General features: G+C 40.7%; 3 protein-coding genes and 2 non-coding genes across 6 annotated transcripts in view; all 5 read right to left on the bottom strand.

The window, feature by feature from the left end:
* The window catches only part of ttll1 (tubulin tyrosine ligase-like family, member 1), a 15070-nt gene extending 8975 nt beyond the window's left edge, over positions 1 to 6095 (bottom strand). The window contains exons 1-6 of the mRNA XM_010740659.3: positions 5638 to 6095; positions 5423 to 5546; positions 3761 to 3969; positions 3484 to 3664; positions 3048 to 3185; positions 2843 to 2951 (exon numbers count right to left, since the gene is read on the bottom strand). Coding sequence (XP_010738961.1) covers positions 2843 to 2951; positions 3048 to 3185; positions 3484 to 3664; positions 3761 to 3969; positions 5423 to 5535 — 750 coding nt within the window. The 5' untranslated portion in view covers positions 5536 to 5546; positions 5638 to 6095. The remainder of the gene's footprint in view (positions 1 to 2842; positions 2952 to 3047; positions 3186 to 3483; positions 3665 to 3760; positions 3970 to 5422; positions 5547 to 5637) is intronic.
* trnay-gua (transfer RNA tyrosine (anticodon GUA)) lies at positions 1155 to 1236 on the bottom strand. The gene is given in 2 exon segments: positions 1155 to 1190; positions 1200 to 1236. It is a non-coding gene; the product is annotated as a tRNA-Tyr (tRNA).
* Positions 1405 to 1488, bottom strand: trnay-gua (transfer RNA tyrosine (anticodon GUA)). The gene is given in 2 exon segments: positions 1405 to 1439; positions 1453 to 1488. It is a non-coding gene; the product is annotated as a tRNA-Tyr (tRNA).
* Positions 6096 to 10234: 4139 nt separating the features above from the next.
* On the bottom strand, positions 10235 to 13208 carry mcat (malonyl CoA:ACP acyltransferase (mitochondrial)). The gene is made up of 5 exons (XM_019275227.2): positions 12631 to 13208; positions 11278 to 11365; positions 10984 to 11201; positions 10756 to 10893; positions 10235 to 10617 (listed from the first exon to the last, which is right to left on the bottom strand). The coding sequence occupies exons 1-5, from the start codon at positions 13045 to 13047 to the stop codon at positions 10345 to 10347; spliced, it is 1134 nt and encodes a 377-aa protein (XP_019130772.2). The 5' UTR covers positions 13048 to 13208; the 3' UTR covers positions 10235 to 10344.
* Positions 13209 to 14175: 967 nt separating this feature from the next.
* Positions 14176 to 20971, bottom strand: def6c (DEF6 guanine nucleotide exchange factor c). 2 transcript variants are annotated; one of them, XM_019275226.2, is made up of 13 exons: positions 20851 to 20971; positions 20436 to 20672; positions 19645 to 19785; positions 19024 to 19206; positions 18179 to 18409; positions 17957 to 18103; positions 17751 to 17859; positions 16380 to 16612; positions 16195 to 16302; positions 15767 to 15933; positions 14970 to 15159; positions 14795 to 14885; positions 14176 to 14615 (listed from the first exon to the last, which is right to left on the bottom strand). In XM_019275226.2, the coding sequence occupies exons 2-13, from the start codon at positions 20529 to 20531 to the stop codon at positions 14413 to 14415; spliced, it is 1899 nt and encodes a 632-aa protein (XP_019130771.2). In that variant the 5' UTR covers positions 20532 to 20672; positions 20851 to 20971; the 3' UTR covers positions 14176 to 14412. The 2 variants fall into 2 exon arrangements, with proteins under 2 accessions (XP_019130771.2, XP_019130769.2); XM_019275224.2 differs by having other exon boundaries at positions 20436 to 20951.
* Positions 20972 to 27920: the final 6949 nt, after the last annotated feature.

A 27920-nucleotide genomic window follows, 5' to 3' on the forward strand; every position in this document is an offset into this window, starting at 1 on the left:
TGTGAGTTTGTAGGAGTGTCCCTCTGGTTAAACTCTGTTTTTTTTCCACTCACCTCAATAAGCCATGGCTTGAGCTTGTCATCGATTTGATGTCATACCCATAACACTCGAAACAGTGCTTGTCGTTGTTCATCACAGGCTTGGAGAAGAGAGAGAGAGAGAGGAGATTAGAAAGAGGACTGACCCACATTGTGCCTGATTGTGATACGCTGGGAAGTCTTTTGCAGCTGAGAATGATTCAGCAGGGAAGCTATTAGTGACTTATCGAGCAAAAATATGGACACGTATCAGCACGCAGAGTGACCTGTGTGTCGATGGAGCGAGAGGGGAAGTGAGTCACATCACTTATAGAAGAAAAGGGAAGCGTGCATCCAGCTGGGTGTAACGAAAGAGTTCAAACATCCAGATGTTTAACAGCTGGAGTTTTAAGTGATAGTCTGCTGGAATCGCTAAAGGCCTGGCACTAAAACAACAACTACACACCGACGTGTGGCTGCAGCCCTACAAGTGAGCTCAGGGGGAAATTACTTTTTTCTCCAACGAATAAAGTTTCATCAAGCAGCGTCTAAAAAACACGACGTATGCAAGACTGAATGCTGCAGAATTCATATTGAAATATACACTCTGAAACTTCAATACCGTACTGAGTAGAGTATATTTTGCTCATAAAACTTCTGTACTTTTACTCAAGTAAAACTTTGATGGGATAGAGTATTCTATATCGTGGTTTTAGGACTTAAGCTTTAATCCGTAAAAGACTGAACAGAATGAGTAATGTTGTATAATTTTTAATTTATAATAATAATGTATATGTGTAGATGGGTATAAGCACTGTTTGCTACAAACTTCGGGATATCAACTTAAAAAGGTCATGGTGTAATGTGTTTCTGCTGCTCAGAAGTGCCCAAAAAAATGATATCATAAAGTATAACAGAGTATATATGACAGATGTCTTATAAGAACAAGGCATGACTCCCGCACGACACAACGACTACGAAATCTGGAAATGTGGTCTGTCAAAGACCAACATAAGTATGTTGGGCTAGTTAATTAGTTACAGCATATTTCATAAGTGTACAAAGGGTCTTGACTGTTTACAGTCGGTAACATTTTCTAGGTATTCGCGCTCTTGTACGTATTTTGACAGTTAAAAGACTCTTCGGCCGGATTTGAACCAGCGACCTAAGGATCCTGGCCCACTACAGTCCTCCGCTCTACCAACTGAGCTATGAGGAGCCTGACCTACACACAGAGAACACTTTATGTAGGGGAATGTCGGGCTGGCGTTGAGAACGATGAATAAAGTAAACTTCTTCAGGTTGGTGACGCAGCATCACAACCCACTTCAGACTTAACTGTCACAGTTGTTGAACAACATGTTTGACTACACACATTTAAAGTCACTCCTTCGAGCCGGATTGAACCAGCGACCTAAGGATGCCTGTACTTCCACTACAGTCCTCCGCTCTCCAACTGAGCTATCGAAGGGCTGGAGGAGGGGCTAAAATCGATCACAGCTTGAGTGGGTAACACAGAACTTATTTATGAGTGCCTAATTGGGTCAAAACTTCCTAAAGTGTTACAGTTTTGACCTGTGGGACTAAAATGAAAGAAAAAGATTGTCCCCTTACAGCCACGGCCTCAGTGACTGCACCACGATCCAGTGGATCTGGTCAAACAGTCGGCTGGTCACCTCCTTCCCTCTGGTGCTCTCTAGGTACACAACGGAGGTTACTGACCGTCCACTTGCCTCCATGGACGTGGTTGTAGTCATCCTGCATTAAAGGTACACGTCTAACTAGATACTGAAATTCTTGGTTTGATGTACAGATCAGCTTGGAGAGTAACGTGGAGACCTGGAATCAGTGTTCATTTTGTCACCCATTTTTCGATTTAGTCTTGTTTTGTGTCAAAGTTCATCTTAGTCTAGTCCTTATTTCACAAATCATTTTTTTAGTCATATTTTAGTCGACTAAAGTCTCAAAATTTTAGTCAAAACATTTTAGTCTTTTTCTATTTATTTCAGGAATATTTTTTTGTTTATTAATTCCAGTTCACTTGTGTTTCCACAGCTAACATATGATTAAAGTCTTGATGTGATGAATTGAATGAATTCATCTTCAATGCAACTTGCTGCAAGTGTCTTGCTGTTTTCAATACACAACAATATATGCACTTGATTTCATTTTTTAGGCATTGTGACTTTTTTCTGCTTCTAAATAACGGAAACACAGTCCAGTCTCTTTTTCCTTCAGAGCATGATTGCGCTGTCCGTACGGCGTGTTTCTCCTGCATGCTGTTTGTTTTCAGGCCCACGTGCGAGAGCAGCAAGAGGATCTCAAACGTGTGGCCGTGACGTTGCTACAGTAAAGAAATGCTGGCCAAACACATGACAGCAGGACTGGATGTTGCTTTTTTTCTTATATAGGCAGACGAAAAAAAGAAGAAACGCACATTGGCCTCATTTTTCCTCAGCGTTTTTAGAACATTGTATCGTCTCGTCTTAGTCAAGGGAAAAAGGCTCGTTGACGAACATATTTCGTCTCGTCTGAATTAACACTGCCTGGAATTGAATGTCTTTGGATGTAGTCAGCGGAAGTTATTTGTAATTTTGTGAAATCGAAATTGATTTAAAGAGGCACTCCACCAGTTTCATATATGATCGTCACATGACAGTGCACAACTGAATTGGTGGAATACCCCTTTCATATCCAATATAACTTATAATAAACATATAATAATTAACATATAATTCACATACTGAGACTAAAAGCTGATTTGAAACACTATGTTCTAAAAACAATCTGTAGTACTAGCCATACTAGACAAGATACAGACTTACCCCGTGTTTTTGGATGGCCACATTAGTGAGGTGAACAAACATGTTGTCCAGTTCACTGGTGCTGGGTGTGTATTTGACCGTGCAGAACCTGCAGAAGCCGAGCTTGTACCTGAGGACCAAACCGCAGACAGAGCTCGGTCAAATCACGGTGCTAGTTTTTCATATGTCCTACTATAAAACATTAAGATGTACGTTCAGGGCTTACATGTAGCATTTCAGAGGGCGATATGTGGTGACGAGAACGTAGAGACGCAGGTCAAACTTCTTCCCTCCTATCAGCAGAGGGTTGTCGATGTACAGGGAGATGACATAGGCCTCTTTGCCACTGGATGCTGCTACAAACCTGGAGGTGAAAAAGAAGAAGCCAAACGTCAGAAAAAGCACAAACCTCTAACCAAAATATGACCAAATCAACAATTCATTCATGGCTTTTGACTGTGAGCTGTTGTTGTAAGGCTTTTGTTTTCGTATTAAGATTTATTCACATAATTTTGAACGTGCGGCCCTCTAAATTAAGACTTGATAGTCTAACAAGGACAGTGCTGAGAAGAGATCTTCAGATCGAATCTAATCATGACCTCAATTTGTGGATTTGAGGAATTGTGACGCGCCTACTGTCTTTGTTGTCTTTGTTAACTCACGTGGAGGTGCGGCTGTCTCTGGACCACTTCTTGATCTGGGACAGTTTGTTGATGAGGAAGATGCCTTTGCCCTGAGCCTTCCCGCAGGGCTTCATAATCCAAGTGCTGGACGGGTTCTTGCGGTACTCCTCCACAAAGAGATTATAGTCGGCGGGTAGCATGAACGTCACAGGGACGAAATCTGCACAAAGGATAGAGCAATTAGTAACACGTATTCAGAGCAGCAGCCTCTCCATGTTCTGTGAGTATGCGAGCATTTCTACACTCTTATAGACACCTAAATAAATGTATTTCCCGTTCTCGTCCTTCTCTGCCAGTGGGTTGCCTTCCTTCTCCAGCTCCTTGCGGTAGCGTTTGATGTTCTTGATCATCAGGTCCTTCCTGGTCAGCTCGTAGTGGTTTGGGAAGTGGTTAACCATCTGGTCATCTGACAGGCGGTAGCCGGTGTCCACGCTGAACACATTTCTGATGGTCTGGATGCTCATCCTACATGCGGGTACAAATAAAACCTGCATCATGGTCATCTAAGGAGGCTGGCGTCCAGAAATAAACTTGGCGATGTGATTATTACTCATTAATTGACACAAGTAGGTTCGACATGGACTGTGTTTGCAGTGACAGTGGCAGTCGACAGTGACTGTGTGAAAAGTAGGTTAGGTGCTTTTACTTCAGAATATTTCCATTTTATGCTCCTATTTTATACTTCTGGTGCTCTGAATTTCAGAGGCATATATTATAGTGTTTACTCCTCTATGTTTATATGACAGCTTAGTTACTTTTCAGATTCATAATAAAATACATTTTAAAGATTAAGCCAGCAGTTTCCAATATGTTTGGCGAGGCACAGCTCTGTCCTGGACTGCCCCCTAGACTCCACAGTGGTTCATCAAGCAATCATGAAGAACTCCTCTCACCTCCTGCATCCGACTGTGGAGGCCTTAAACAGCTCCTTCAGCAACAGACTTTTTTTCTATACATTTCTTATTTATAAGTAATTTCTGATCGACCTTATGTACACAAGCTGCTGTGAACGAGTGAATTTCCCCAGTGTGGGATCATTAAACCCTACGATGTCATGACTAAGAAAGCTGGTTATGTTTAGGTTGTCTTGTGGTTCCCTGTTTTATTTTGAAATCTTCCCATCCTCTTGTTTCAAATAACTTAGCCCCTTCCCCTTGTGTGTTTCCCACCTGTCTGATTGTCCTCCCCGCCCTGATTATTCCCACTTGTTCCCCATAACCATCTGTATATACTGTCTGCGTCCTGCCCTTTGTCTTGTCCTGTGAACCAGCTCCTCGTCCAAGTCAAGTTCTTTGCTACTTTAGATCCGCGTCTTGTCAGGTTTTTGTATATTTTCTTCCTACTTTGTTCTTTATAGATTTTTCCCTTGCTCGAGTGGTTTTTCGTTTGTTATCTTCATCCTCGATTTTGTTAGTGAGTTTTCCCTCTCTTGAGTGTTTTTTGTTTTTTTCAGATTATATAGCGTTTTCCTCCCAGTGAGTGATTTTCTGTCGTACTTTCATAATAAAAGATTTGTTTATTTCACACTTTGTCTCCCGAGTCGTGCGCTTGGTTTCAAGCCATAGTTCTAGCCGTGACATACATATTTGCCATCTTCTATTTTAGTATATTTTTATCTTGTATTATTCTTTTTTTTACCTATTTTAGACTGTTAGACTGTTTAGTGCTCTTAATGCTGAGCTGACTGGTTCCTCTTGTCCAACACATTTCATTGTTGAACATGAAACATGCAAAAAACAAAATGAATAGAGATCTGTGTAGCTGATGATACAACAGATGCATCTTGAGACCCAACCCTGAGACTGAGCAGCATGTATGGAGTATTATTACACTGTGGTATATGAATACTCCTTGCATTACTGCCTATACACAGCATGCTGCCTGCACAGTACAGTGTAGTATTGATGGAAAAACCTACCAGTAGAAATTCCAGTCCTCGTTCTCGGACACTGGGATCCATTCCCTCTTCTCAAAGTTGTTGATGAGCACTGATTTCTCAATATCTGTCACCCACTTCACCTTACCGGCCATGGTGCCTCCCACTGCAGGGTGGAGCACAAAACAACAGGTATATATATATTTTTAAAAGCATGCAATGATAAAGAAAATGCATGCAAAAGCTGGTCCCTTTACCTGCAAATCAATGTGAGGAAACAGCCAGTCATCAGCATCAGCTAGCCGGGCAGGCTCAGTTAGCTGGATCCTCCGTGCACTGCTGCAGAGGCTGGGCGGACATCACCGACTCAGTGATGCAATCTCAGCAGACTGTCGCTATTTTAAACTCCGAGCAGGAAAAGGCGGTTTATTTATCAGCATAGCTGCTATAACTCCGAGCCAACGACTTTAAAACGCTGCTGTTTTTGGTGCTAACGAGCTAAAATGTATCGATCCAGGCGTCGTGAAGCTGGAGACAGTGACGAAACAGCCGACCCTTCACAATAAAAGTCTTTAAACGTTATAACATAAACGTGTGATAACCTCAATATGCGGCTTGATTATTAATTTAGCTGAGATTTTTAAATAAAAATATCGCAAGAGCATAAAAAAAAAAAAACGTCGTCGTTAAGGGCTTGGTCCTTCCGGAGAATAACCTAGCAACGGAGGACGCGGTGACGTCATTGCAGGATGTCATTACCACGGCGCACCAGCAGGGGTCAGTGTTGGACTGTTAAAATAAATAAATATATTAAATACACATTTTATTGTTTACTTATTTAAAATATACTGAAAAGTAAGTTTGAAACATTTTGGATAATACAACAAGACACACTTTATATTTATATATTATTCATTCATATTATATTATGTCACTATTATGATTATATAATAAATTTGATCTTTTATATACTGCTTTTGTTCGTTTGTATACCTGGAGTATTGTAACAAAACTAATTTCACCCTAGGATTATTAAAGTATTTCTGATTCTGATTCTGATTTTGAAGAAAAAAGATAAAGATATACAGATAAAGGTAATATAAACAGCAAACAGTGCTATATTTTGGTGGTTTTCCAAGAAATGTTTTGAAATCTAAGGTGTAGAGAATGTGTTATTGGATTAACAATGTAAAAACGTTACATAATATTATCTATTTGTAATAGATTCTGTTAATAATTTATTACAAATTATTAAGTACGAGAGTATACCAGTAATAATTTAAAACAACACAAAATGCAAAAATAACAACAATATTGTTCACATTCTGTGTCCTCTCTTTCTATATATATATAATTTCATGAATCAAATTGCTCCTCGTTAATAAATTAAAATAAAGCACATTAAAACGTAAAAAAACAGACAGATAAAATAGAATATAAGTAAAAAACATAATAAAATATATTAATAGGCAAAAAAGTAATTTATAAATTTATGGGAATATATAAAATACAATTAATTTAATTTAATATCAGACAAAAATCAGCATATCCAAGTACAGAGCAGCAGCTGTACAACAAAACATATGGCAGGTACAATATAATAACAAAATATAATTATTATTGTTTAGACTGAAACAAAGTTTTCCTTTAGAAATATTAAAGTGTGTTTCATAAAGTCATCATCTGTTTTTTAGAGTGAGCAAATAAAAATCAAACCATGGTTTGCTTCTTCTGTTGTGTTTTTCCAAACGTGTCTGAGGAGCCTGTCGCCTCCTGATGGTCAGCCTCGGCAGCAGCAGGTAAAGGCGTGGCCAATCACATTTGTGGCAGTTACCTGAGAGCAACAAGATTAAAGGACGCTGCTGTAAGTAGAGGAAAACACCTTACGAATATTTCTTTATTTTATCATTTCCAAAACATTTAAACTATAATGTCTTTATATGTATTACAGGGCGGCGTCTACTTTAATCTATACAAAAGGTAAGTTTTATTTTTTTTTTTATTATTGTTGCATGCACCTGTTTGTCTGAGGAGGATGAGCTTTTATACTGGATTAATATTTAACATGATATTCTTCCAACATGACACAATTTAACAGTTAATCTGATGATATAATGAACTGAATTCATGTCTGCGGGCTTTATGAGTGTGATCTTCACAACGACCTTTGTTTGCTTTGGGTGAGAAGGATGACTTCATCTCTTTGTTGTGACAATATGGCACAGGACTATCGACTATTACATGATTAATACTCAAAATACCGTCCTCTCTGTATTATTTTGGAGCCTAGGCTATGATTATTTCAACAGAGTTCCCATATTTAGGCCATATTTTGTTGGTAAATTAGCAAAAACAATGTAAAAATGTAAAGATAAATAAATACAATTACACACTTCTTTATACATAATAGTAGATTAACTCATGATTTGTAAACAAACACATTTAAAGACTATGCATTTATAATATTTACGACTTTTTTAAAGTGTATTTTTCAGGGACAGTGGTGTGGTGAAGGCTTTAAAGGCAGTTGGTTGATTTGAGTTATGGAAATGGAGCATTTGCATTGAGGCGCCATGAGTGCAGGCACAACAGGAACTGGTCTGAGGACAGGTGCACGTAGGAGGGAACAAACCTGTTTGTTTGGGCACAACAGAAACTCAGTCATAAAAGTAAATTAGATGTACGGTTTCTTGCATAAGCCAGTTGTAAACACAGGCAGGTCCACGGGATGAGGAGGTGGGTGGGTGGAGGGACTTACCGCACTTTTGATGCAGCGTGCAATAGAAACTGTGCTACAACCGTTGGACTTAATCCAACAGATGATGTCACCTCTTCAAACCCAGGAGAGCCTGTTTTATCAACCTGGTAACACAGCCACCACCTATCCTGGTCACATGACCCAGTGTTTACACAGCCCGTGTATGGACGTTAGGAGTGAAGCACACAAACACACTCAAACCATGGAGCCATTATCTGGCCCTGTGTGGCTAATAGGTCCTCCTACGTGGACTAATATGAATAATTTGCATAATCTCTCTTTGCAGACAACGACATGGTGGAACAAACAAGACAGCCGAGCCGTGCGGTGGCCCTCCAGGCTGGACCTGGTGAGGTGGACCCTGGCACCCTGTTCGATGTGAACTTCAGGTACAATCACAATAACAACAGACTGTGCCTCAGGCGGCACAACATGTGGGAACATTTGTACCAAAAACAAACAGTATCTGAAAAAGCTTTTGTTTGAGGAATCATTTAGGTATTATAGGATTATGTTCCTGTTGTTCTGTTTCTGTTTTTTTACACGTGATGAATATAATACACAGTCACGTCTGTTGCTCCTACAGGGTCACGGACAGGACTGCAAGGGCCATTGGGCGCCAGTTGGCTGTAATTGGAGACCAGCTGGACCACGAATGGGGCAGCAGACGGCCGAACTGGTTACCAACTCCTCTTCACATGCTGAGACCCGCTCAGGCATTGACCAGGACCATCTATCGGTATAAAATCACAACAAAAAAACATCTATCTCTGCAGCTTTCATGTGACTTTCTGTTGTAACCCAGTGTTGTTCTCTTCCAGGGATATCCACAATCAGTTATGGGGCTTCCAGGGCCTGTCTGCAGCAATGAAGGCCTGGATTGCGAGCACTGGGCCTGGGCAGGGGATCCTGAGAGCAGACGCCTGGGCAGCCTGGGTAACACTTGTTCTCACTTGTGGTATTATATATATGGATATATAATAGAACTTATTTTACTTTCTCACAGTCTTAAATGACCCTTTTCAAACCTGCTCCTCTGAGTTACTGTTGCAGTTGCTGTCCCTTATGCCAGGCACCACTACAAAATGGTCTTTATTATATAAATAAGTTTAATCCAGTCCCTAAAACTTTCTCTTTTATTTTTGGAAAGGTTTAGCACTCCGAATTCTCAAGGTACGAATTATTGATTGTCCTTATAAGAACTGCACGCATGAATCTTATAAGAACTCCAGCTGTAGAAGTGATAACTTGTCTCATTATCAGTTAAAAGGCCTATCAGCGCTAAAGGATCTGCATATTTTATCATTACACAGTTGTCCTGATGACCAACACAGTAATTAGTCCCACATGCGTGCTCAAAATGTTAAAGTTGAGACACAGATAAAAATCCCTATCTTCCTTTTTTTGAAAATTGTTGCAACAAAAATTGTGAAATTTACAGTCCTGATTTCTTTCATTTCATTTAACAGGTGTCTACTTTTAAACCAGTAACCTGCGCTGGCTGGACCAGAGGAGCGCTGCTGACTATCGCACTGGTGACTGCAGTGAGCATTTTCGGTGCACTGTGGATGGAATGGAAAGCCTAATAATAAAGAGGGGCCATGAGCAGGTCTTTCCGGTCAACCGTATATTTTAAAACAAACGTTTGCAAACGAATGACAATTATTTCTAACTGATTTGTTTCTGCTGTTTACTTTTAACTTCTCTTTTTATACTTTTTTTTTCATGAGCGGTATTGAACTTGATGTGATGGGAAGACAGGAAAAAAAAAAACATACACTAAAATTTGTCAGGGATTGTGGAAATTGTTGTTTAAATGGGTTTTTACAGTGTTGGCCAACATTTTGTAGCAGTGACACGTTGGTTCGCAGATGTATTAAAAAAAAAAAAAAAGTTTCCCGTGACTGGACTGTTGCTGGCCTGCAGTCTTTTGTATCCAGATTACTTTTCTTGCTGGTTTAAGAGGCCAAAATTTTTACAAATGATATGTAGCCTGGCTTAATATAAAATGAAGGGAGCTGGACTTTCTGTTTCAGATTCGAAAGTGCTTTTTCATGTGATGCAAATAAACTTTAAAATCACATTTTGCAGTCTCATTCATTAAAAAACATTTATTTAATTACATAATAATACACAAACAAAGACCATGAGAAGCAACCACAGGAGCTTGCAGGTTTAAACAGGTTTCCTGGTCGCGTCCACGTCGTCAGTCTTCGGAAGTGGTGACTTCCACGTGAGCATAATTTGTGAAGGCCTTCCTGTTACACTTTTGAAGCATGGATCCGAGCTGCTTCCCCGGGCCGACCTCGTAGGTGTGAGGGAACTTCTTGCCCTGCGTCCTCTCGTAGATCTCGTGGAGAGCTTGCTCCCACTTCACGGGCGACACCAGCTGCTTCACCAGCTGCCTGCGCACGTGGCTCTCGTTCATGTAGCGCTTGCCGTCCACATTGGAGTACACGTTGATCTCGGGACGACGGACCTGAGCGGGGGAGAAAAGAGAGGTGTTAGATGACAAGTGCTTACATTTCCAAGCACATCAAAATGTAAGAAATGACTAATAAACATAGAAATCGTCATATTAAAACATGCATTTACTGGGTGGGGAGTTAGGACTGACCTCCACCTGTCTGAGCACCTCTCTGAGGGGTTCAGTAGCCGACTCCATCAGCTCAGTGTGGAAAGCGCCGCTGACCGGGAGAGGTGTGGCCCTGATGAAATGGAGATGCCTCGAGTTCTGCTGGAGGAAATCCAGAGCCTGGAAAGACAACACAGATATGACAAGAGGAGTCCAGAGCAGACTTATATCACTGTAATATTAAATGACAAGGCTGCTCATACTTCATACCTTTCGGTGCCCTGCAATGACCCTGCCGTCAGGGAACAGATAACTGGCCACAGAGCAGACCGGCTCCTCGATGCCCTGGCTCTTGCAGTACTCTTTAGCCTGCACACATGCGTGTTTATACTGGGCCTGCGGTCTACCGATGACCGACAGCATCCCACTAGGAACCAGCTCTGACGCTTTCTGCATGGCCTCTGCTCGTACCTTCACCGCAAACAGAGCTAGAAGACACAGATGAACATGAAACGACGATGCTTTAAGCGAGTAATATCTTCGTCACGCGCAGTCATGTTTTACCTTCTGCGTAGCTCATGGCACCAGAAAAAACCAGGGCAGCAAACTCTCCAACGCTGAAACCTGCAGCAGCAACACACGTCTCAATGGCCTGCAGGCAGAAGTGTGAAAAAAAACATGAGCACACACACTTGTTCTAGTAAGATAGTGCTAAGTTTGAGCCTGGACAGTGAAAGAGGGTCACGCAAATCCCTTAAAAAGATTTTGCTTGAACTACATAAGAAACTTCCTCTGATCGGGGACGTTCGCAGACATTTTGAGAGGCTGGTGCTATAACCTGATGCAAATACGTCATAATGTGTTAAAAGTTTGAACGATATGGCAATTTAACACATATTTATGCAGCCACAACAGCAAAAATTAAATTTTTCTTAGACTCCAGAGGGGCAGCTCAGCCAAAGAGGGTACATGGGCTGTCGCTTGGACAACTTTTACGCGGCCTTTTTGCACGTCTTTGCCTCTGATAGTACATTTACTGAAGAACGTTTTACCATTGAATGCCACTTTATACTTCAACTGCATTAGATTTCAAAAGATTAATGTGCTACTACATTTATCTGTAGTTAAAAAGCAAGCACTGATTGATTATAAAGGCTTTTAAGTCTAAAATAAGTGAAAATATTCAGTAATAGATAATAAATAGGAGCCCCTATTTATTATTACACGACACAAACAAAATATCCGAGCCGCCCACCAGTCTAAAACTCAAACAAACCAAGAAAATCTGATTAAATTGAACATAATTTAATGACTTTTGTGGCTTGACATTTGTACACATTGATTTTTTTTATATTTCCGAACATTTTAAGTTGTATTTTAAAGTTTAAAGTTTTATTTTACAGTGATCCACAACCACTTCTTTTAACATATGTTTAACAGATCTGGTTTAAATCTCAAATTTACCTCAGCTGAGTCAAGAAACTCAAATGTAACAAATCAACTAAATCATGTTATGCATAATCAAATAAATCAATGAAATCTGATTCAATTGAATATCATTTGATGACTTTTGTGGCTTGCCATTTGTATTTGTATACCGTGAGCCTGCTGTAACAAGTGAATTTCCCCCAGTGTGACATCAATAAAATCGTATCTTATCATTATATGTTGGTACTTTTTTAAAATAATTAAAATAAGTCCATGATGTGCTGCAGGGAGCGTGGGTCTGTCTTGGCAGACCATGCTCACATCTTCTGGTCGTGGAAAGAACACACTGGAAATATTCCTCAATGGGAATTAAAGATCTTTATGGCTGCAAGTAAGAAACAATAAAATCACTGCCTTTCTTATTTGCATGAATAGAATATGTTTTAATTGACTGGAACAGCCACTGATCTTCAAACACTGACACCTCACCTTGGGGTTTTCCTGGTTCAGCCTCTCCACCGCAGCCAGCGAGGTGACGAACACCGCCGGCTGACAGTGCACCGTCTTCCTCAGCTCCTCCTCGGGTCCCTGCAGGCACAGAGACAGGAGGTCGTACCCGAGGATCTTGTGAGCGACCGCGAACATCTCTTTAACGTTGGGGTACTTCAAAAGTCCTCTACCCATCCCCACGAACTGGCTGCCCTGGCCGGGAAACAGGAGGACGGAGCAGTCGCTGGGGTCTTTTCTGGTTCCTCTCCCCTGCTGCTTCACATCGCTGTCCGGGAGAGGAGCGTGGGTTTCGGGTGAAGGGTGGCGGCTTGCATCGGGGGAGCCGGGCTGGCTGGTGCTCAGTCTCCGGCTGAGAGAGAGCAGAGACCGGACCGGACCTCTGCTGGACACCAACATGACGTGACTTCACAGGCCCATCTCTCTGCGATTAAACTCTAAACTGATTAATAATTATTTAACTTTGTCAGCCTGCAACTGTCCCGCATGACACACGACAGGGAGCCGCCATTTTGGGTCAAATGGCTTTGTTTTGGTTCCGGTGTTGTGCCGCGGGAGCGCGCACAAACCACTGGAAGTGAAGTAACGCGCCTAATATCACAAATTTAATTATTTATGAAGGAATAATTAACGTCCTTTAAACAATCAGCTCCCTTTCTTACCTCAGCATCAGGTGCAGGATGTAAATAAATAAAATACAATAAATAAATTGTATTTTATTTTAGAAAGCAGCAAGAAAAATATTTAATATCTTAAAAACAAGATGGACAATGTCTTTTAATGGTGAGAAACCACATTGCATTTTCATTATAGATGATATTCTGGACCAGAAGGCAATTGGTTTGACCTATATATATATATATATGAGTAGCTTATATACATTAAACCAAATTAAAAGCACATATTTTTGAACCTATGAACTGCAAGAAAAGCTGGGATCAGAACGGTTCTGTCCAGCTGCAGCGCCATCCTCAGGTCACAATATTTTGACTAACTCATGGCTATTTCCATCAAGTAATTGATTGGTTTGTATGAATAAATAATACTGTGAAATGCAGTCACAGTGCTTGTTTTGACTAACCAATACATGCAAACATGTAACACAGTTATTTGTAATAAATTTAAATAATTAAAATAATTAGAAGGAAAAAGCAGAAAATCTTATGTATCTCATTTCAGCTGAAACAATGAAATGTTTTCACATAGAAATCTATTTCTGTCAATCAACTAACCAATTAATCGACTAATCATTTCAACTGTGCTTGTATAAACCATTGGGTAGCTTAATTTATAACAAATCATTATTTTTTAAGCACTTCATATGTTTTGCGTGCAAAATTTGTAAAGCAAATTTGTGTCAGATAAATTCAGTGAAGGAAAAAGTACAAATGTAGTGGAGTAGAAGCAAAAAAAGCATGAAAAGACTCAAGTACAAGTGCAAGTACCTCAAATATGCAATACTTAGTTACATTCCACCTCTGGTTGAGTCCACTGACAGTATAAAGAATAGACAGCGTATGCATGATGTTAATTATTCACCAATAAACTTTATTGTACAAAACTGTAAATCTCTGTTGATCAAACATGTTTTCATTTCCGCATCACATTGTGCTCGTCATCCTCGCTCTCCGTCTCATTTCAACATATAAATATAATACAGCCCTTTTTGTATTGTAAATTACTTTTCTTCTTCCACCTTCCTCTCTGGTCTGGAACAAATACAATATTTTATCATCTCTGAACCTGATTCTCTAACCATCAGCGTCACATTTGTCCATTGGGTTTTCCCTGTGATTCATTCGACCCGTCCGACAGGTTGGTGGCCTCCATCTGCTCCTCCAGTCCCTCGTCGTCCTCTCGTATCTGATTGGCTCTTGTCTTATATTTAGAGATGAACTCGTTACTGGCCAGCGCTCCTTCCTTTTTGGGACAGAGCTGTTTTGATGACAGACGATGCTCCAAACGGTCTGCAAAAGAAACATTAACAATACACCTTTAGATATGTATAATATATATTTGTTTGTTAGTTTGTTGGGGAACATCTAGTGTTACAAGTTTTCAATCAAATTCAATATAAAGTTCCACCATGGTTCAAGTAACAAACATTTAATCAGCCCCAAACAGACCAGATGACGAGTATACCGACCTCCAGGAGTTACGGGTGTCATCAGGCGGTTCAGCTGCACGTTCCAGTGCCGTACGTGTTGACTGGCATTCCTCAGCTTCTCTTGTACCTCCTAGAAAATCAAACAAATAGATTTTTTATGGTATTAAACATGCTGCACACTGAGGCAATCCAAACACAGACGTCTTTTTCTCACCTCCAGGCGCTGGTGGCTCCTCTGGCGAGACGCCTGCAGGTCCTGGAGCTCCTGAGAGGCCGAGTGAAGAGCTGAAGGTGCGTCACCGTCTGTACTGCCATCTGAGGCCTCCTGTGTATCGCTGCAGAGGTTCTGCTGCTCCTGGAGCAGCTGGAACTGCTTCTTCTTTTCTTCTTCGTCCTGCAGTACCCTGGAGAGGAGAAGAAAGAGAAGACTGTGTGCCGATTGTTTTATGTTTGCAGTCGTATTAACAGTTTGAATGCTATTTTTTATAACAGTCTGTTAAGCTTCTTCTTCTTACGCAGTTTGAACTCACTAATACATTAACACACAGACTTGATACGCATATTTCTAGATTTAGTGTGACTTGCACTTTCTTGTGCTGTCACATGGACGATGTCCATCACAAACACACACTCATAATTTCACTTAAAATCATAGAGAAAAAAGCTTATTTTGACTTCTTTCTTCAGTATCAAAGTTATCCAGTGACAGCAGTCGGTACGTTCATGTGTGCCAACTTTTTTGGCAATATTATATTTCTTGGTTACCCCCCCCCCAAAGCATTATGGGAACTGTAGTTCCAAAAACCTGCAAGATAATCCCCAAAATAGAAATACAAGACAGTAAAATGTAACAGGATTTTAATAATTTGTTTTATATGACTATGGCTCATTATGTCCCATCATGGTTCTCAATTATACTCTCCTCTATCTGTTCATATACAGATATTTTCCCCGTGTTCAATATCTGTAGATATATATTTAATTAAAAACTTCTGGTTTAGAGTTTGTTACCTCTCCAGCTCCTGTCTGGCCCTCTCCTCCTCTTGCCGAGCCTGGATCTCCATGTTGAGAGCAGCCTCCAGTTTGTGCTGTGTCAGCTCCAACTCCTGGATCCTCTTCTTCTGTTGCTCAGCCTCCCTCGCCTTCTCCTGCATCTGTGCCTTCATGCTGTCTCTCAGCTGGGAGAACACACACACACACACACACATATACACACATATATACACACACCATTTGCGTGGAAAGAACTGACCTATTCCTGAATCACCTTTTCCAGGAATGTCGTTACCATTTCTCCTTCACTAAAGGTTAAAGTCTGAATTTTTATAATGCCAATTTTTTCCGTGCTGTTTTCAGAGATCAAAGTCAATGAGATGGACTCTAAATCCCATTTCAGCGAACTGTAAATAAAGGATGTCATCTGGAAAACTTTCTCTTACCGTCTCGGCCTCTTTCAGCTGTCTCTCCAGCTCCATCTGCACCTCCCTCTGTTTCCTCCTCTCCCTTTCCTCCGCCTCTCTTCGCTTGGTTTCTAATTCACGTGCATGCTGCGAGACGCAGATGAAGTTCAACACTGACTTTACATCACCATTAATCAGTCTCACCTGATTCCTCCCACTCTTACCTGTATGATGCTTTCTATCTCTTGATCCTGTCTGTCTTTCTCTTTCTCCGACCTCTCCGTCTCTTGGAGACTGGAGTCGTCCGATTGGCTGCTGCCGCAGCTGCCGCAGCTGCTGTGGGCGCTCCGGCTGCGCTCGCGGTGGCTGTGTTCGCGCTGGAAACGTCTCTTCAGTTTGAGTTCTTGGTGAAGGGACGACTTGGCCTCACTCTGGAGGCGGAGGGCTGTTTGAATAGCTTGAGAGGTAACAGACACACATTATAGATCATAAAAAAAAAAGATTTAAAAAATGTAGTTTGATGACATCATGAAGTAGCGTGAGATCATGGGCGTTGCCGTCTTTCATTGTTAACCAAAATCTACCTGATGAGTCAGGCAGATTATGTGCACAGATGATGTTGTGTCTAAAACTTTTCCACGTTATGCTTAGTCACGCTGACTTCCTTCCTCCCTCTCTCATGTGTCCAGCATATCCCGTAATAACCCATAAGTTATAGCAACGAGATGCAAATCGGAAATGCACTGTTTCTTTGAATAAAACGACATTGAACATTGTTGGAAACATATTAAGTTCCCAGGAAAATATATTACCAGTACATAGCATCTAGCATTTCTTTCTTTACATTTTAATGAGCTTTAAATCTGAAGATTTATGCTGTTTTCTGTTTCATATCTTAAATTAAGGTTAAAATCTGTGGCGCTGGATGCCACTCCAGTTTCTACTGCCTACTGGCTAATCCTGTGTCAATAAAAGTGGCCATGCTCTTAATTATGCCTTAATATAATGTGAACAGGTGAGTTGTATATAAATTCACCCTCAGTACAGTTGTCATGAACGGGGAAATTAGCTATAGAGACCAAAACTGTTTTTTGTACCAGGCTGTAAACATGTTTATTTCTGCTGTGAAGTTGGACATTTGAACATGGGGACTTATGGAGACTGACTCACTTCTGGAGCCAGCCTCGAGTGGACGTTTGAGGAACTGCAGTTTTTGGCACTTCCACACTGGCTTCTCTTACACGGACACAGAGGTTGCCGCTCGGTTTGAACATCGTCGGACACATATTAAGTTCACAACAAAATATGCCACGACTGGCATCCACCACCAACAACCATCATTCAAGAAAAAAATGGCTGGTAGCCTAACAGTAACAAAATCCTCCTACCAGCACGTCTAAATCTCACTAATCCACAATTAATATATTGTTTGTTTAACCTGTACAAACAACAAGTTTTACAGGAAGTTAGAATTATGTTACAGTAAGTAACATAATTCTCTGCTGGTTGCTTAGCAACCGCCAAAAACTTGAGTCACGGCAGTGAAAAATGTAGTTTCTGACTCCGTACACTGATACTTCTACACACCAACACACCTTGAGTCCACTCCACCTTCTGTCTCTGGTCTGACGCGCTCATCTCGTAGGTTTTATTGTGTGTTTTTACACAGAACAAGCAGCGCTTCCCCTCCCGGTCCGGAATAGGCTGAAGCAGAAAATATAACACATTTCATTTAGTTAGTTTTCTTGTAAACAATATAATTGAACCTGCAGTGTTCACATAAATAAATTTCCTCACCCACCTCTATGACACAGCTCTTATCCAGCTGGATCTCCCCTCTCTTGTCTTTTAAGTCCTCGCTGATGTAGTAAGCTATGAAGGAGGGCTTCAGGACAAACCAGCGCTCGGTCCAGTTCCTACGTACGTGCCCCTTTTTCCACATGTAACCCTTAAAAAAAAAAAAACAGGCAGAAATTAAGAAAAGAGAAAGACAGAAACGACAACAAACAAAACAGAAACTCACCCTCTTCAGGACGTTGTGATACATCTCCAAAAAGACCTCATCCAAAGCCAGACTGAAAGCCTCGGCGCTGGTGACCCTCAGCAGCCGGCCTGAAACCATGTGCTCCAGGAAGCTCCATACAGACATGTTCTCCTCCCGCCCTGTGGCATCCTGGGTTATTAAGTCCTCCAAAGGCTTCCCATCCCACTCCTGGCTCATCGCTGTGGAGATCTTCTTGAGGAGATACTCGACCTAAAAGCATTTAAATATTATAAACGCGTAAGACCACAGAAACAGATATTGATGATGAACCGCAGAGCTCGATCGTGGCTGCTGATATTCGCTGCTTACATATTGCATCCGTGTAGTTCTGCAACATATGCCGTTAGGGAGGAAAGCTACTGTGCTGATAGCACAAAAGCAGTTTATTCTGGTCTCTGTCTACAGGAAACCAAAAGCATTATGGAGGAAGCGCAGGAAGGAAGAGACTCATTAACTTACTTACTTGCACTTGCTTTTTTTTTTCTGCAACCAACAGTTTGACTTTGTTGGGACACATGCTGCGTTTATGTGGAGCATATTTCTAACAATTAGGCAGTGAATCATCTAAACTGTCTGTGAGTCCCCGTGTCATTTGTTACTCTATTTATCTAGGAATATTTGCACTTATCGCTTTTTTTTTTTTTAGCAAAATACGACCCTTTTCTCTTGCTGTACGGTGTCAAAATGTTTGCATTTTAAGCCCAGATATGTAAAAAATATAATCAAATAAAATGTAGGTAACTCCTAGTCAATCAGATCTCATTGAAATCCTTAAAATTCACTCTCGTCCAATGTTAAATTCCCCTATCTTCAACATATTTTACCTCCTCTGGTATCATCACCAGCGGGTAGCGGTCCTCAGACAGGAGGTTGAATAAACAGAAGAGCTTGAAACAGTCTCTTTCAGATAGCAGCGAGTCTTGTGGTACCCCCTTGAAGTTCTTCTTCCTCGTCATCATCCAGCACAGGTCGTCAAACTTCTCTTTGTCAAACATCCCCTCTTTGACCTGAAAAGATGAAAACTTCCATTAAACCTTAAATTAAAAACCTCAACAGTTATTATAGACATAATGATAAATCACTGTTTCCTTCTCTTATCTGACTACCCTGCCCTGTCTGTGCCACCCATGCTTATAACCCATTTATTAAAAGTTTGTCTGCTGCTCATGTATGTTAAACTCACAATATTAAGAAAATCTTTGCATTAATGAACCCCCAAGATGCTCTAAGACGAAAAACTAAAGCACGATACACTTTCAACATAGTCCAGGATATAAAATTAAACACCAAAAGCTGATTTAAAACCAAAGTTTTGAACAGTTAACTTGTTTTCTGGAAATAAAACTGATGTTTGTGCATCAATATCATAAAGTAAATTCTGAAAAAAATAAATACACACCTAGAAAACTAAAAATCTGCCACTGAGGCAGTCATTTCAACATTACCTTATCCAGTATATATTTGTTGAGGTAGGGCATGTAGCCATGATTAGACACCGGTCCGTCATCATCATCCTGGAAGTGCTCTTCCAGAGCAACAGGGTCGTGTGGGATATTCAGCACTGTGTAAAGGTTGTGGGAAAGCACCTAAAGAGGTAACATAAAGGTATTATGTCATTTTAAATGCATAAAGGTCGACACACTGTTTAAAGGTTTCTTCAGAGCACTATTTCTTCACACATCCATAAACACACACACATGCACAGACAGTCAGTCACTGAACGTGTCAGGACAGCTTTCTGCTATTTCCCTGGATACTTCTTTCCTCAGTCAGACATGTAGGAACTGGACAGAAATGACACTCACCGAAGGGGAAAGATTGCAAAATATGATCTTCACTACCACTACCACTACCTTTCTTTGTTTGTCTTGTTGTGTTTTGGACCCTGTCACTAATCATGACACTGGGTCACAGGAAAAGGTTGAAACTGGGCTCACACTCACTCCCTTGCCTCCAATCTAAGCAGGTTACACGTCACTGTCTTTAAGCTTCTTCAAATATTTGGACTTGTGTGTGAGCTTTGGGCGTTTGTGTGCCAGCTATTCCTCAGATTACAACACTGATTAACATTTCACAGCTTAATATTTCACATAAAGACAAGCATGCTGGTGCGTTTTGGGTTGATTTCAGCCATAAAAATATAAATTAAAGGAAAGGGCAGCGCTGTTAAAGCCTGCTGTCCAGTGGACGCCCCTCGGTCACAGTTTCCTGATCTTAAAAATGACTACATGCTTACCTTTAACTGCGATTTGGACACTTTCCCACACTTCTCGACGTCCAGCGATGTGAAAGCGTACCAGATGGACTTGAGGAGTTCGGATTTTAAGTCCATTTTAATTTTTTTTTGTTTGTTTGTGCGCAAACGAACTACATTTCCATGCGCACTGCGGCGACTTTTACGCAGCGAGTGGTGAGCAGCGGTGGTGAGAATCGCCAGAGAAACTCCGGGGCAGAGTACAGACCGCTGTGCAAACTGCAAAGGATCCAAAGGAGTCAGATGTAGGGCAGACTTAAAGAGGCGGAGAGTAAAGATAAAGGTCTACTTTAGCTCCAAAACACATTTTTGGAGGCTGCTTTACATTCTTCACAACATCATTTGGATAATTTTCTTCCCATCCTCTCCAAACAACATAAAAAATGGTTAAACTTACATGGCAAAATTAGACATGTCCAAGCTACATTCCCAGTGTCTAAGCCTTTTATCCAGACAGTACAGGGTGGATTCAGGAATTCCTCAAGTGCTGCCAGCCAAAAAATAAATAATAGGATCTCTATTAATGTGTGTTATCAGATTCAGGAGGCAGGATTTGATAGACACACCCATTTGTCTAAAATAGGCCTGAAGCTATATTTATTTGAGCCGCTTGAAAAATCTGTGAAGTTAAGTTAAAATACACTGTTAAACATCATTGGATGTACACTGATGTAGACTTTATGAAAAAATATAAACTGTAACAAGTTATATTAATTTATATAAAAGGATTTATTATATATTTAAAGATTGGAACTCTGTTTTATTTTGGGAATGTCTAAAATGTCCAAAACTACTGGGAGGATTTTATAAAATGTTTGTTTAATAAATGCCAAACTCTGTGTGCTTGGAATATATCCAAAGGACTTTAAACAGACATTTAAAACAGACTAAACTTCTGGAATTTGGACTCCCACAAGCCAGGAGGGCTTCTCCCATATGTCAGAAGAGTATTGATGCACCATCATTGAGAGCTTTCCGATTGTTTTGGTCTGAAAAGACTGACTTATATTGCTAAGGGCAAGCTCTGGAAACCAAATATAAATATCATTAAAGATGGAAATGTAGGCTTTACCTGAAAGGATATTTTAAACAATGTGAGGAAATATTTTATTTTACTTGTATTCTACCATGTATTGGTGCAAGTTAAGTGGGTGTGATGTATTTAACGTATTTGTAGTCTCAAACTGTATTTTTACTGTATGTTTTCCTGATCTGATGTTTTAAGAAAAAAGTGCACTGATTTCCTATATAGCAATTGGAAAAAAAAAGAATACCAGAAGGACTTCAAATGACAGTTATCGTGGTAAATCAAGCATGTTATGAAGTAATGTAGGGTTAATATAGATGTAAAAACCTTAATTACAACTGTTGTAATGTTTGATATCCCAAATTAAGTTATCTCCTCATCTTTAAGGGATGTTTATGGGGCTGTGGAAATCCAACAGTGGCTGTAATTTGAACCTTTTGTGTTCTTCTGGTGACTATTTTTTCTGGAAGTCATAAATAGTGCACATTAAAGCACCCAAAATAGTTTTCAAAGGTATCATAAGTAAAATGTCCCTGGTAATTTCCCCTTAACTTAAGGTGTTGCTCATCATTTGTGTGATGAATCTGCTGGTGAGGATGTAGCAACCTCAGGCAAACTAGTTTAAACAAGGACAGTGTAATTAGACAGAAAGCATCATGGAGCATAATGTAGGTTAATCAATACCATAATTAGGTCATGAAAATGGTAGTCATTGTTTAGAGGCCACCGCCTAAAGCCTCTGTGTCTAAACGTTGATACATGTAGGTTTTAAACTTTGAGTTAAATTATGAAAATCCACTTCACACGACCTAATTTAAGCAGGAGGACGTAATTCATGATTTTCTGCTACATGAAATAATCAATGCTGGGTCAGGCTGTTGTGTTTAATCACACTCAGCAGTGTGTCTGTATCTGCTGTCTCCCCCCTTCAAGGTCAGATATAATCACACTCGTCTCAGGTGGTGGAAATGAGATGTCGTTCAGTTCGCCATAATTCACAATTGCTTGGCTAGTGAGGATTGACCACGGAGGATTTAACACTCTGGCAGACTTCCAGTAAGACCTTTCTCATAAAATACTCAGAGCTGTTTCTGGGGTCTTTAAAATGCAGACAGGAGGTTCAAACATGTCACCTGTCTCGATGAGGGATATATGCTAAGACAAGAATGCTCTTCAAGATTCCAGTGAATGTTTATTAGACATTACAGATGTGCTGTAAGTTGTTTAGATACCAGAGATACCACATCAACATTACATTACAAGAATGCAATAACCGTTCATATATTCAAGGACAGCAGACCTTGACGTTCCAATTCCCAGCGTCTAATCGATTTCATATCCTATAATGAGGCAAAGATTTTTTTGTTTATTGTTAATAACAGTTTACAGTTCCAGTCATGCTTGTTTGCACCGTTGGCGATTGTTATAATACATTATACATAATAATGAATGTGGGTACATATATATCATATTACACATTATAATTACAAGAGCAATCCTGAATGAGGGCGAATGGATTTGTATCAGACATCGTAAATCATGAAAAAAACAAAACACTTTCACATTCATCAAAAGAATAGTTTTAGAAATTTTGGGAGTTAGACGAGAAGATCGAAACCACTCTCATGTCTGTAAGCTACATCAGGGTTGATTGTGGTAGGCTTATTGTTATTGTCTCCATGAATAGACTAGATAAATTTGGACTTTGAGAAACACACACACAAAAAAACCCTCAGGGAGACACCAAGAAATTCCAAAAAACACTATAATAAAACACCCAATAATAATAAACGTGATCACAAATATCTTTGTATTAGATTACTTTGAGAAACACTCAAATCTGATCGGACTATCTGTTCAATGAGACTTCATGTGTTTGTATTATTATAAATTATAAGGTTACAGTTATATTATATATTATAAACAACCTCATGTGTTACTCATTTAATTTAATAGTAGCCTACTTGTAAACATACATGTGCACAGCAGTGTCTCTATTGCAAATATTCTATTGACATTTCATTTTAGCAGCAAAATAAACAACAAAAAAACTTTAAATAATAAATAAACTTAAACAAAAAGTTGTTTTTCCAAATTGTTGCTTAGCAACACTGGCTACATAGCATACTGTTAGCTTAGCGTAGCAAAAAGCCTGTAAGTTAAACAGGGGGAAAAGATCTAGCCAGGCTATTTAATGGGGGTCAAATACACCTACCAACACCTCTAAAGCTACATGTTATACCTAATTTACTTTTCATTTATCCTGACTAGTCGTAATTAGTATCAATTAGCCGGCTAGCTGTTTCCCTCTGCTCTTAGCCTCAGCGCTAGGCGAAGCTAACCAACTGTGAAAGTGGTTTCAGTGAACTCGTGTAACTCTCGTCAAGAAAGCAAATAAAGATATTTAACTTTATAATAAGGTTAATTTGACTTTTAGAAATTCAAATCAGACTTTTACTCTCGTTCCATGCTAGTAGTGGTTTGTACAACATCGTGGCAATGTACGCGAGCAAATGTTACGGTTTGTGCTTCGGGATATACAAACTCCAACAACACAGAAACACCTGGAAGAACCTAAAGCACTTACAACACAGTTAAATCACTACAGCTATACTGTCAGATGTAGAAAGAGCACAAAGATTATTAAGCTCTTTTTTTTTCAAAAGCACCATTCTAGCACAGTGTAGTCTTTGTGATGGGAAAACTCAATGATGTGGATATGAACATCTGTTGAACACAGCCAGACTAAATCATCTGAAGTGGAAAAAACTGCTGGTGAACATTCCTGTGCATTCAGATCTGTGTACTAAAGGAGGTAAGAGAGTCTAAATAATTGTTTTTTTTTTATTATGTGATAATTGTATACATTCTATATGATGAATCCATGCTGATATTTATGAAACAAAATCATACCGCACAATCTTAGTGCAAAGTCTCATTGTAATACAATGTAGCTACTTTTTGAGATTTTTCACTCTGTTGCCCAAACTCGAATTTGTGACGCCAGACTTCCTCTTTGCAGGTTTCAGATTGATGGAACATTAGCGTAAGGATATCTCCCATACTGAATCAGAGAAGCATTTTCGAAAATTGTGCAGTCAGGCAAACAGAAACTTCACCAGGCACGTCTCCAGCACGTTGCGGCTGCAATTCTGTTTTAGTACGTTGTCCACGCGACTTCAAACCCCACCAGGAGTGTTTTGTTTTTCCTGACAAAGAGTCGAGCGGAGAGGCGCTTCTGGGATGCTCCTGAACCGGATCGTGGCGCTTCAGGTGGGGTTTGAAACGTCAACTAGTATGGTCGCGGTTAGCTCCAGTTGGACACGGAAAGCATGCCATCCATGCATCCATGCCCAGTGGAATTTGGTGGGGTTTAAAGTTGCTTGGTAGGGTTTGAAGTCATGTGGTGGGGTTTGAACCAAACTTTGGTATGGACCAAAAGAGCGCATGCCATGACATGCCTGATGGGGTTTCACCGTCAGTGTAAGAGAGTTGCGAAGTGGGTTCATTAAGTATTTTTTCACCACAAAATTCCCAATTTCTTTTCACAATATCCTTTATGTTCCTTTTGGATACTGTAACAATACTACAGGTTTGCGTTATGAACATCAGTTTAATTAATTAAGCTTAATTTCTGAATTACATTGGTTTGATAGGGTCGATGGCTCTAAATGCGTATATTTTCTACAAAGCCTTATAGCTTTAGGTTCAGCTCACTCTGTAATTTGATATTTCTCACTGAATTGCTCAATGGGAGTTTGTGATATCTCATAAAACATTTGCTGATTTTTAATCTGGAGTTTTCGTGCCCATCCAAGCCTGGGAAGGCCTCCAAATGCCTGTCTGTGCAGAAAATTAACGGGACTTGGACGCCACCTAAAATCCCATCCCAAGTTGCAACTCTAATATACTTTAAGGGCATAGTTCATTCCCACTCCTAATTATCTACAAATTGGTCAATCCTTGGTGTAGGTTTTCTAATTTCTAAAATTGACCATCAATGTGCCACCACACGTCGATGTTGTCTTGGTGCCAGTTTGTTGGCCAGCAGACAAGCCAAGGCAATGCCTCCAATCTGGGTGAAGGCCAATCCTAACACAGTGGCGGCAATGTGGAAGACGTTGTCGTTGACCAAACTGAAGACTTTGCGGAAGCAGCCGTGTGGATGGATTCCTGCAGCCACTACTCCTTCACTATCATCCGACAGAAGAGGTCGATTCTTGCAGCCCTTGCGCCGCACGCAGCAGCTGTCCGGCAGCGACACCGAAGTGCCGTTCTCGTTGGGTAGGAAGGTCATATGCTGGATAGCCCAGTCCGAAGTGAGCCAGTCACGCCAACCCTCGGCTCCGCAACACTCCAGGGCCCTCTGCAGGCTGTCTAATGCATCCGCACGGCCTTCATCCTCTGTGTAGCCGGCCACCGCTCGCTGTAAACCACTGCGAAATCCTCCGGCAATGTCTTCACGATAGAATAGACCTGAAAGTCCAGCTGCCAAACCGCCAACAAGTGCAGCAAGTTGAAAGAATCCGTAAGCCCGAAGTACGCAGGGCAGGTTTGCAGCCACCCCCAGACAACCAAGGAAGCCCCAGGCGGTGACGGCAGCACCTGTGGACACAAGGATGAGCGGGGCGTTAGGGTAGCGATTCACAGACAGCAGCATGTAGTCTGCCAGTGAAATCTGTGCCCATACACCCAGGGTGAAGATGGCCAAGCCGGCTGCCCAGAAGAGGCAGCTGAAAACCAGAAGACCCAGACGCAAGAGGTGCATGACTCCCACTGGGCGGCAGCAAGGTGGGGCAGCGCCCACAGGTGGAGGTGCAGGAGGAGCCAGGGAGGCCTCTGAGCACATGGACAAGGATAGTCGCTGCTGCTGCTCGTGGAGCTGCTCCTCCTGCTCTTGGTAGGGTGACAGCAGGTAGCCAGGGATTGCAGAGGGTCGACGAGGAAGAGGAGGTGGAGTAAGCAGGTCGAGACCCCGCGGAGAAGACAGTCGCCGCACAGCCAGCTGCTCGTGTTCCCAGTCCAAAACTCGTCTGCTGGGACTCGGCCGAGCGGACAGCGAGCCGTAAGGCAATGCAATGCTCATGATCCTGGCTCTGGCTTTATCTACTCCTCTCTCTCTCTTTTACACACTCCTCCTCTCTCCTCCTTCCTCTATCAGCGCCTTTACTCTCCTGCAACACACAATCCCCCACTTCTTTATGACTGGTTATTAATCCGCCAGCAACACCACCAACACCGACTGGACTGTAAATCACACTGATGGCCGTCGCGTCTTGCCGTTATCTGCATCCACAGCCCCCCCTTGTTTCCACCCTATTTATTTGTTCATTTCGGACGTTCTTTCCACCTGCATGGTCACCAGCTCTTGAAATTCCTCCACTGATGGTAACATCCCCACATCTGCTCCTTCGCTTGCCCGCTCGCTGCTGCCCCTAGCTCTGGTCAAGATGAGAGATGTTTGCAGAGGAAAGAACCTGAAATCCACCCATGCACACCCTCTCTCGGTGTGGAGGAGGCATCCCTTTGAGTTTTACTATAATCCATTTGTGGAATAAAAGAATTAGGAAAAACTCTACTATTGTTGATGTAGAGTATATGATGTGTTTATATTCATGTAAAAGCTCTCCATGTTTAACTTTTATTGTGACAAATAAAAAAGAAGCTCATAGCTCGCATGTTTTTTGTGGAACAGTGACAGTTAAGGATATGATTAAAGCCGATGTTTATAGCACTTAAATTGATTTTATGTATGCCGCCTCTTTTAAAGTCATTTAAATTAAAACATATATTGAAATTATGGACCCAATGCATTTGTAAGAATAGTAACATAAATTAGCATCTTGTTAACTGTTATTTTGTGATGAAGTTTATGAAAACATCACACTACAATGCAACTTATAAACCAAGAAAGCATTAATTAGTGAATGTAATAGTTGATAATCAAGCTAATTTGAATTGGTTCTCAAACCACTCATGGTACTTGGTACCTGTCGTAGAATCTCTTAAATGTTTTTTTTTTTTTTTATGAACTTATTTGAAAACTTTTCAAACGATCTACAACAATTTTAATGAAATTAAACTAAGATAACACTGGTTGTTATTTAAAATACGATTTCCTAAAATATCTTGTTTCTGAATCAGCCTGATCTGACGTTGTCACGTGCGGTCACGAAGTGCGCACATACATCCGTGATTGGTTATGAGCTATAACGTGACATGAGACAGGAAGTGGAGGCAAAATAAATGGTTCAAAAAAGGTGCAGATCAGGAGTACCACTTTTCTACTGAATGAGCTCTGGTTCTTGGACCGGTTCTGTTCAGAATGAACAATAAATAACCTTCTGAACAGGAATAAACCTCTTAACTGTGTGTAGCTGAACAGGGTCAGCTTTTAGAAGGATTATTAATTATTAAGACATAAGATCTAACGGCTTTCT

This window comes from Larimichthys crocea, chromosome XX (assembly GCF_000972845.2).
Source record: "Larimichthys crocea isolate SSNF chromosome XX, L_crocea_2.0, whole genome shotgun sequence".
NCBI classification, from domain to species: Eukaryota; Metazoa; Chordata; class Actinopteri; family Sciaenidae; genus Larimichthys; species Larimichthys crocea.